General features: G+C 39.0%; 1 protein-coding gene across 1 annotated transcript; it reads right to left on the bottom strand.

Moving 5' to 3' along the window:
• Positions 1–269: 269 nt before the first annotated feature.
• Positions 270–1,515, bottom strand: LOC131155628 (transcription repressor OFP12-like). The gene has a single exon (XM_058108883.1). The coding sequence runs from the start codon at positions 1,213–1,215 to the stop codon at positions 592–594; it is 624 nt and encodes a 207-aa protein (XP_057964866.1). The 5' UTR covers positions 1,216–1,515; the 3' UTR covers positions 270–591.
• Between the last annotated feature and the right edge of the window lie 9,785 nt (positions 1,516–11,300).

Here is an 11,300-nt window from a genome sequence, read left to right as displayed (position 1 = left end):
GAGTCAACTCTCTTGCATGACCAAATATTAATAGGGTCTCTTAACTATATCCGACGGGTAGAGTTTAGCCAAAATAGTCAAAACTGATTTTTATTGAAAGAATTTAATTAACACAATGTTAAGTACATTCTCACTTGGACTACTTAGATTTCACTCGATATTAACTGAGACCAGATTCAATCAAACTCATAATCTAGTCATTTAGTCGGGACACTGCTGCAATGGATTATGGATCCCACACCCATGTGTTTAGCTGACAATATACCACCTTCAGTGCAACATTGCACTTCTCTTCTTTACTCATATTACATTGTTCTATAAATAGAATTAAATTTCACATAAAAGAGCAAATTGAAAACATAATTGGAATTGGAATAGCATCAAGGTGAGGTCCAAAACATGACAATGCGAACGGATAAGATCATATGGTAAAAGACAAATAAAGGGCAGCCAATTGCTTCCTAATTGGGTTCCCCCGCCAGTAAGTTATGTGTATGTATATATTGCTCAATAATTGGAACTCGAAAGAAGAAGACTACATACTCATTTCCCGACAGTCCCCACCTCACAGGTAACCACAATATCGCAACATCAGAACAGCTGCCGCGAGATCTTACACCCGCCGCCGGCGAAATCCCGTTCTTGGTCGGCGCCGCCTTCCGGCGCTGACATGAGGCTGACGAGAAGATCTGCAAACGCACCAATGATGAACTTGTGGGCGGTCTTAGGGTTGAGAGCGAGATAGCACAACAGAAGCTCATGAAGATAATCCCAATTAGCTTTAACGTCCATCAGCCCCCGTGCATCCACCATCTCCTGCATGGATCTGCGGAAGTCCATGTACGGATCCGGCGAGTACGTGGGGATGGCGACGCTTCCGCCGACGAGGGTGTCGGGCTCCGGCCGCGACGACTCGATTATGGAGTTGGACCGGCCGGGGGAGGAGAAGAAGAAGCGCTGTGAGGCGAAGATGGCGGCGAAGTCTGGGGTGGTGTCGGGGACGTCGTAGTCGGTCGAGGAGGCCGGGTCGTCGGCGCTGTTTTCGTAGAGAGAATTGAAGTTCTTGATTAGAATAGATGCGGTGGCGGAGGTGGAGGCGGCATCGGTGGTGGCGGCGGGTAATGGACGGCGGTAATCGTCTTCTGGGGTTTCAAGAGGGGTTCTGATCTTGGAGAAGCAGAGATGGAGGTTTTTTCCTAGACTAGTGCTCGGCATTTTTTGATTTTTCTCGATCTTGGCTCTTGTTATTTCACCTGCGACTAGGACAAATGTGAAGAAAAGTGGATGCAGGCTTTATATTGGAGTAGTGTCTGGAGAGAGAGGGAGAGACATGGGGAAAGTGCGTGGGGTTGGGTGTTGTTTGGAGTTTGTAGTTTGTATTTTGGATTCAACGGCGACTGCACAGCCATGAAAGGCTGTGGAAAGTGTGACCATTTGAGTAACAGAGAGAAAACTACTTAACTTCCATTGTTTTTGTTTTTATTTTATTTGCAGAATAATAATAAAAAAATAGTTTCACTCTCTGGTCTCTATCAGTGAACAAGCACCCTGGATCGATCCTGCGGATGAGATTCACTGGCGTAATATTGTTTATGATCTTCCCATCAAAACCCTAAAGAAGTATGTTTAGGATATAAGCAAATCTGCACATGGAAGCAGGTGGGAACATATATAGTTTTCGGGAAAATAAAAAATATATAAATACACAAGTCGCAATAGAAAAACGGGGATGGTGCATGGGTCTCCCTACCCAATATGATCATATATAAGAAAGTGATAAATTGAATATATATGATTATTTTATTATCTTATCATTTCATCAGATGACTTAATAATTAGGGCTTGTCCCCATCTGTTAATTTCCAGCTAGTGGTGCGCATGGGTTGGTACGTTCGTGGTAGGTTTCACAGCTAGAAACTCCATCCTTTGAACGTGTTAATCTGTGAAGATTATTTATATAATTGGTTATGAAAATTATTGGGAGCAATAACCTAAAATTGAATTATACTGAACTCGTGGGTTACAGGTTGATTTCAGCTTCTACCATAGAACCTGTATATGCACAAGCACACTACATATAGGTTCTACTTTGAATAAGCTTCATGTACCTTCTACCCCTTCATTAATTGAAGCGCATCAAAACTTAATTTGTGCATTATTTTGGTTTAATTGACCGAGTTTTGAGACCCATTAATTGAGCTACTTGTAGCCTTCTCTGAATTGACCACGTTGTAGGGCCCACTAACAGAGCTGCTCACAACCTTCTTTGAACTGACCTAGCAGTGGGGCTCACTTACTAAGCTGCTTGTGGACCCCACATACCAAGCTGCTCAAAACCTTCTTAAATCGAGTTGACCAAAGCCAACTTAGCCTAAAAGAAACTCTTTTGTAGATCTCATCCATTTAACACATCAATTATTTTAACTACCTAATAAGGGAATCATATGCTCACAGTGGGGACTCAACTGTCCACTCTCACGAAGAAGCTTAAGCTCTCAGAAAAGGAAAGTGAACCACATCCGAAAGGAAGGGGACCACGTCTCCAAGGCAGTTATGAGGGAATAGGATGAAAGATGAAAGGGGGAGGTAAGCTCACCAAGAGGGGATCCAAGTATACTCTTTTTATTCTCACACATCTCTCTCTCTCTCTCTCTCTCTCTCTCTCTCTCTCTCTCTCACACACACACACACACACACACACACACACACACACGCACACACACATTGATCCGAGAACAATTTGACTAATTTAGACATTAGAGAGGTCCCCCGGAGTTCACCAAGACCTCTCAAGAGCCCTTCTTTGATTTTGTAGATCAAGAGTGAGAAGGATTCCTAACCAACCTCTAATTTAATCTACCTCTAGAGTGGCAATATATTTAATTTCAAGCATTAACAGAATTGGCGACTCCACTTGAGACATATGTAGTCATCCTTGCAACCTTAGATATGTTGTCAGCGAAGTCGAAGAAAGTTGCTCTAGAGAAGCAAACTAACCCTCTAGTCGAATCATTCAAAGTTAGGGGGCAGATGGTCTTCTAAAACCTACACCATATGAACTAGTGACTCATGGCCAGTTAAGCTCATTATAAAGGTGGATCGAAGGGATCCTTGAGGAGATTTTATAGAAACAACAAGCACCACCATCAATAAATCACATAACCATTATAGCTCCTGGACAAGAAGAACTTTCAGCCTACTCAATTCATAAAGCAACTACTATTCCAATGGAAAAAGCCTCTTGATGAAATGAGCATGGCGATAGGTCACTATTCAACCATCAATGAAAAGTTCAAAGAGTTGAATGAATGTTTCAAGAAGATGGTCAAGGAGATGAGAGAAGGGAAAGAAAAATTAGAGTTATTAGGTGTGGAGAAAATAGATCCATCTTCCACTATGATTTTGGATGCCCCGCTACTTGCAAAGTTCAAGATGCTGCAAGTAGAGTCATATGATGGAACCAAAGACCCTGTTGAACAGCTCAAAATACCTTTAGGTTGCTTATGCTCCTTTAGGGTGTCCCAGATCCAATTATGTATAGAACCTTTGTAACAACCTTTAAGGGTTATACACAATCATGGTACTGGAGCCTTAAGTCTCATATAATCAGTAATTTCGTTGAGTTTAGTAAGAACTTTGTAGCACACTTTGTTAGTAGCTAGCAAGAAGATGACGATAACCTTCCCTAGTCTTATGAATCCTGTCCAAGGAGATGCAAAAACCTTGAAAGACTTTATAAAACGCTTCATTGCAGCAACATTGGAGGTAAGAAACTTGGATTTCAAAGTTACCATTGCAGCACTCATCAATGAATTAAGCTAGTTTGATTCCTACAATCATTGGGAAAACAAGCACTAGCAGACATAGGAGAACTCATCATGAAGGCTCAAAAATACATAAATGTAGAAGAGATGATGTGTAACACCCCGACCCCGAGGGGTCTAAGATATTAACTTTTTACTACTAATTTACAGTGGAAGTAAATAAACTCAATTTTTATTAAACCAGAGCGCTAATCATCCATATTACAATCATTTATTTCAAAAGAAGAAAAATTACACAAACATAAATATCTAAAACCATACTAATATTTCTAATCAATCTTTATTTTTCTAATCCCCACCCGCATGCTTGCTAAACTTGATTTCCGACATGTCCTTCAGAGTTATCTGAAATAAAATACGTTTGGGGTGAGACGACGCTCAGTAAGTAAATAAGATTATTATTAGTGTGTGGCCAAAATGAGATTTTAAAGACTTTCGTAAAACAATATTCAATACTATAACTTCAATACAGCTTTTAAAATAAATATAAATTTAAAAATTTCTGCATAAAACTTTTGTCATCAATTTCAACAGTAAATTTTTATAATCATATACTATAACTGTTAAATTAAACTTTTAATTTTAAAACTGTAAAAATATTTAATGATAAACATACATATACTTTTCCTCATACGTTTTCCTTAGATCGTCATTTAAGGACCAGAATGATCCTTTTCACTTAAACTTACACTTTTCCTTCAAATCATCAGTAACTTTGTACACGTAATTAAATATGTATAAACATATATTATATATATAAAAAAAATCACCCTTAGGCCTTTTTGCCGTAAGTCATGTTTACCCCCATGATTGGGTTGTGCGGTCCGAAAACTGGACTTAGCTGGCTGGCCGACCAAACTAAATCAACGTACGTAAACTTTAAGTGAGATTTTCCTTATTAAGTCCTGGTCCGGAACCAGGTGTGCACTCATGAGAAATCCACTAACATAAATAACCACTCTGTAAACAGTGTGGGTGCACTCTGATCCGTATAAACTTTAAGCTGCGGTACCGAGCATCTGTAACTTTGAACTTTCGTTGCCATAAGGGGTTTTAAAATCATCTTATTATAATTTATGCAATTTAAAATAATATCGTAAAAATCTCATCTTTACTCATATTTTCATAAAAAAATGCAACGTAGAAATAAACTCATGCCACACAATTTTTGTGTTAAAAATATATATAATTTTATTTTTGAATAGAAAGAAATGCTGAAAATTTACCCGAGAGGATTAGAACATTTCTTAACCCAAAAATAGATGCAAGTATGTTAAAGATAGAACTGGTATAATCAAATATGCGTAAAAATAAACTCATGGAATTTTGTGGAATTAATTAACATAATTGAAATTTACTTATAAAATAAACTCGGGTATGAATTTTAAATAAAAAAAAAACTAACATAATCAAAATTTACTTACCTTCTTCTTTTACCGTGTGCTACGAACACAAAAACTATCTTTAAGTAATGAGATCGGAAAGAGTGGGTGAGTGAGAACTTACTCAAAATTCTCTCTCCACCACAAATTCTTTCACTCACTAATCCTTCTCTTCCTTGGAAAATTGTTGTGAAAAATGAAGGTTAAGAGCTCCCTATTTATAGGAAAATTTTGGGGAAGAAATGAAATTTATAAAAGTGTGGGGAGATGGGTGAAATTATAATTTTTAAAAATTAAAGAATGGGCAAGGGATGGGTAAGGTATGGGTTGAGTATGGGATGGGGATGGAGGCCGTGTGGGAGTGCTTGCCACCATTCCCATTAAATAAATTTTTAATTAATCACTTAACTAATTAATTAATCAATTAGTTAATTAATTATTTTATTATTTTATTATTTTTCTTAATCATTATTATCATTGTTATTAATTTTGAACCATTTTTAGTATTTATTTATTTTATTATTTATTTTTGAATAAGAATTAAATTTAAATTTTGAAAACTCATGTGGGCCCCACACGGTCTTGTGGGCCCCACACAACTTCGAGACCCAAATGGATCCTATGTAACTCGAATAACTCTCATACGATTTTAAGCATCCTACATAACTTTGAAACTCGTGTAAACCTCCATACGGTTTCGGGACTCATGTGGACCCCACACAGTATTGTGGGCCCCGCATATGATACTTATATTATTATTATTATTTTATCATATATTTCTACAAATTATGTGAGTCAAAACATTATTTTATGTACTTATTTACGTATATAAACAGTGTCTACTTTGTTTTATCCTATGAAATTCCATTTTGACCAGGCTGACCTCCAGGGAGCGACTGAGCAGCAATGGTCTCTGAGCACTCGCTTAGACAAGGTCTTTCTTAGGCATCAAACATGGAATCAAGGATCTTGACAGAGAAACACTTTCTTTTTTAATACTAACTATTATTATTATTATTATTATTATTATTATTATTATTATTATTCATTTTTTTTTCTTGGGTTATTACATCCTCCTCTCCTTATAAAAATTTCGTCCTCGAAATTTGTAAAGATTTAAATGAGTACCTTGTATAATGTTGTGCTTTTACCCGATCCTGCTATCGTCGAAAAGATGTGGATATTTCTGGCGTATTTCTGCTTCTAGTTCCCATGATGCTTCCTCAATGTTGTGGTTGTGCCAGAGCAGTTTTACCAGTGAAATCTTCTTTGTGCGCAACTCCTGATCTTTCTTGTCTAAAATCTGGATTGGTACTTCTTCATATGATAGAGTGTCACTAACTTCTAACAACTCATAACTTATCACATGGGAAGGGTCTGGGACGTACTTCTTTAACATTGAGACATGGAATACATCATGAATTCTCGATAGTGCAGGAGGTAAGGCAATTCTGTAAGCGACTGGACCAATCTTCTCCAATACCTCGAATGGTCCAATATACCTGGGGCTTAGTTTGCCCTTCTTCCCAAACCTCATGATTCTTTTCATTGGAGCTACTTTTAAAAATATTTTATCCCCCACTTCAAACTCCAACTCACGCCGATGGGTATTCACATAGCTCCTTTGCCGACTTTGAGCGATTTTTATTTTGTCTTGGATGAGCTTAATTTTCTCAGAGGTTCTTTGTATAATCTCGGGACCTAAAATTCGTCGTTCGCCAACCTCATCCCAATATAATGGGGATCGACACTTTCGGCCATATAACGCTTCATACGGTGCCATCTCTATGCTGGACTAATAACTGTTGTTATAGGCGAACTCAACTAACGGTAGATACTGAATCCAACTTCCTTTGAAATCCAGTACACAAGCTCTCAACATATCCTCCAATATCTGAATGGTTCTCTCTAACTGTCCATCAGTTTGAGGATGAAATGCTGTGCTGAAGGTAAGTCGTGATCCCAAGGCTCTTTGCAAACTCTTCCAAAATTGTGATGTGAATCGTGGCTCTCGATTTGATACGATAGAAACGGGCACGCCATGTAGTCTAACCATCTCTTGAACATATAATTCTGCAAGCTTGGTCATAGAGTAGTTAACTTTGATTGGAATAAAGTGAGCGGTCTTTGTTAGACGATCAACAACCACCCAAATGGCGTTCTGTCCATGGAGTGCTGGAGGTAGCCTAGTTACAAAATCCATGGAGATGTGCTCCCATTTCCATTCAGGAATGTGGAGTGGTTGCAGTGGTCCTTCTGGTCTTTGGTGCTCAGCCTTTACTTGCTGACAAGTAAGACATTGTTCCACAAATTGTGCAATCTCCCTCTTCATGTTATTCCACCAAAAAGACTCTCTCAAGTCCCTATACATCTTTGTGCTTCCCGGATGCACTGTATAAAGAGATCGATGAGCTTCTTCCAAGACTGTTCTTTTGATATCTTTGTCATTGGGCACACACAATCTAGTTTGGAATCTCAAAACTCCATCGTCAGAGATGTTAAAGTCTCCCTTCCGTCCACTCTGTACCTTACCCATAATCTTCACTAGCTCTGCATCTTCCATCTGTGCAGCCTTAATCTTTTCTGGTAAGGTCTGTTGGATTACCAAATTAGTAATAAGAGCTTGATGATTTCCTGCCACTATTTCCACACCAAATCTTTCTAGGTCCATCATAATTTGATGTTGGGTCACCATTGCCGAGACTGACGCATTCATTGACTTTCGACTTAATGCATCTGCTACCACGTTGGCTTTTCCTGGGTGATAGTTGATGGCGCAATCATAATCTTTGATTAATTCTAACCATCTTCTCTGTCTCATGTTTAATTCCTTTTGTGTGAAAAAGTATTTGAGACTTTTATGGTCTGTGAAAATCTCACACCTTTCACCATAGAGATAGTGTCTCCAGATCTTTAATGCGAATACCACAGTTGCTAGCTCCAAATCGTGTGTGGGATAATTCTTCTCGTAGTCCTTAAGTTGTCGAGAAGCATATGCAATGACCTTCCCCTGTTGCATTAATACACACCCGAGCCCTTTCCGAGATGCATCACTGTAGATCACAAAACCATCTTCTCCTGATGGAATTGTCAGCACCGGGGCAGTGATGAGTCGTTGCTTTAATTCTTGAAAGCTTTGCTCACATTCATCAGTCCATTCATACTTCACATTCTTTCTTGTCAATCTCGTCAGAGGACCAGATATTTTAGAAAACCCTTCCACAAATCGACGATAATATCCTGCCAGACCTAAGAAACTCCTGATCTCATGAACATTCTTCGGTCTCACCCAATCCACTATTGCCTCTATTTTACTTGAGTCCACAGAAATGCCATGCTTAGATATCACGTGCCCTAAGAATGCAACTCTTTCTAGCCAGAACTCACATTTCGTAAGTTTGGCATAGAGTTTCTTTTCTCTTAGCATTTTGAGTACTAGCCTCAAATGGTTCTCATGTTCCTGGGGGCTTTTTGAATAAATCAAAATATCATCAATGAAGACCACCACAAATTGATCTAGGTATTCATGAAAAACCCTATTCATAAGGTCCATAAAGGCAGCAGGAGCATTGGTCAGTCCAAATGGCATGACCAAGAATTCATAGTGACCATATCTCGTTCGGAATGCGGTCTTTGGAACATCTTCTAATTTGATTTTCACTTGATGGTACCCTGATCGGAGGTCAATTTTAGAGAAGACTTGTGTTCCTTGGAGTTGATCAAACAAGTCATCTATGCGAGGTATTGGGTACTTGTTCTTAATGGTCACTTTATTTATTTCCCGATAATCAATACACATTCTCATCGATCCATCTTTCTTTTTAACAAACAGTACTGGTGCTCCCCATGGTGACACGCTGGGTCTGATGAATCCTTTGTCTAGCAACTCTTGTAATTGTTCCTTCAGTTCTTTCAATTCTACTGGTGCCATTCTGTATGGAGCTTTAGATATTGGTGTCGTCCCTGGTAGTAGATCGATAACAAACTCGATTTCGCGGTCAGGAGGTAGCCCAGGTAAATCCTCAGGGAATACATCCGAGAATTCCCTTACTATTGGGATATCCTCGAGCTTCAATTCTTCCTTTGGTGCCTCCACCACGCATGCTAGGTACCCTTGACATCCATTCAAGAGTAATCTCTTTGCCTGGATTGCCGACAATATTTGCGGTGAAGGGTATACACGAGTTCCATTGAACTTGTATTCTTGTTCTCCAGGAGGTCTAAACACCACCTCCTTATTATAGCAATTTATACTAGCATAACTAGAAGTTACCCAGTCTATCCCAAGAATTACGTCAAACCCGTGCATATTAAATACTACCAAGTTAACCAGTAGTATTCTTTCCTCAATACAAATTGGGTAGCCTTTAAGTATTTTTCTACATACTACCGACGTTCCCATTGGTGTACCCACAGATAACTCAGTCTCTAATGGCTGAGTCTCTACCCCGCATATTTTAACATAAGCTGTAGATATAAAGGAGTGTGTGGCTCCAGAATCAAATAATACTACTGCTTTCTTGGAGAATATAGGAATAATACCTGTCACCACATCACTAGTATTTTCGGCATCTCCTGGAGTGAGGGCATAGACACGTGCCTGAGTGGTGTTCTGTTGATTGTTGCTTCGATGTGCCTGGTTGCCTCCTCTTTGTTGATTTTGTGGGCATTCTCGTTGCATGTAACCAGGTTCACCGCACCGATAACATACCCCTAGTCCGGCTCGACACTCTCCCCCATGTAATTTTTTGCATTTTGGACAAGGGGTGCCTTGTGCATTGTTTGGGTTTCTCGCTGTTTGCCCTCGCCCCACATTGCTGCTGCTACTGTTGCTGTTGTTGTTGTTGCTCCTTTTCCAAGGTCCTTGATTTCTACCAGGGTGAGACCCTTGTGGCATGGGCCTCTTTCTCTGCTCGGATATCTCCGCACTCCTTTGTAGACTTTCTTCTGCCTTCGTTGCTTTGTTCACCAATTGGGAGAAGTCTTCGAGCTCGAATACTGTTACCATCTCATAAATCCTTGAGGTCAATCCTTCTTCAAATTTTAGAGCTTTCTTTGATTCGTCTGGAACCAAATAAGATGCAAAATGAGATAATTCAATGAACTTTACTGCATATTGTTGTACATTCATATTTCCTTGTTTCAACTCCAAAAATTCCCTGACCTTAGCATCTCTGGTGGTTTTGGGGAAAAATCGTTCAAAGAAGACTTCCTTAAAACGCTCCGATGTAAGGACGGTTGGATTTGGTCCTTCCTCCAAGAGTAACTTTTTCGAGTTCCACCAACGTTTGGCTTCACCAATCATTTTATAGGCTGCATATAGCACCTTCTGTTCATACGTACAATGAAGGACTCGTAGTATTTCTTCCATTGCTTGCATCCAATCTTTTGCAGCAATTTGCAGCAATTGGATCGACTTTTCCCTCAAAAGTCGGAGGGTGCATTCGATTGAACTGTTCAACCGTACAACCTTCATGGGTTGGTGGACCATTCCGATCCTTGGAGTTCCGCAGAAGTTCCTTTATGACTTGTGCCACGTCACGCAACACTGTAGTAGCATTGATGTCTTCTCCATTGCGAGTACTCGTATTATTCTCGTTTCCTTCAACACTTACGTTGTTGTTCCTTGGGTCCATTCTGAGGGAAAGGACTAGAGTTATCATAACTTCATTTTTAAAATTTTATCAAATTTATAGGCAAAAGAAAAACATCCTAATTTACCCGTTCTTACCCACATCATGGTTATGCCTATGCTCTGGTAAATTATTTCTTAAAGTCTACAGAACCTATAACCTATTGCTCTGATACCAAATGTAACACCCCGACCCCGAGGGGCCTGAGATATTAACTTTTTACTACTAATTTACAGCGGAAGCAAATAAACTCAATTTTTATTAAACCAGAGCGCTAATCATCCATATTACAATCATTTATTTCAAAAGAAGAAAAATTACACAAACATAAATATCTAAAACCATACTAATATTTTTAATCAATCTTTATTTTTCTAATCCCCATCCGCATGCTTGCTAAGTAGAAATAAACTCATGCCACATAATTTTTGTGTTAAAAATATATATAATTTTATTTTTGA

The sequence above is a fragment of the Malania oleifera genome, chromosome 5 (genome assembly GCF_029873635.1).
Source record: "Malania oleifera isolate guangnan ecotype guangnan chromosome 5, ASM2987363v1, whole genome shotgun sequence".
In the NCBI taxonomy this organism is placed as follows: domain Eukaryota; kingdom Viridiplantae; phylum Streptophyta; class Magnoliopsida; order Santalales; family Ximeniaceae; genus Malania; species Malania oleifera.
This window is presented reverse-complemented; position numbering and strand designations above follow the sequence as displayed.

Excerpts from the sequence above, each read along its gene's own strand:
- LOC131155628 (XM_058108883.1), bottom strand. The coding sequence starts at position 1,215 with ATGCCGAGCACTAGTCTAGGAAAAAACCTCCATCTCTGCTTCTCCAAG.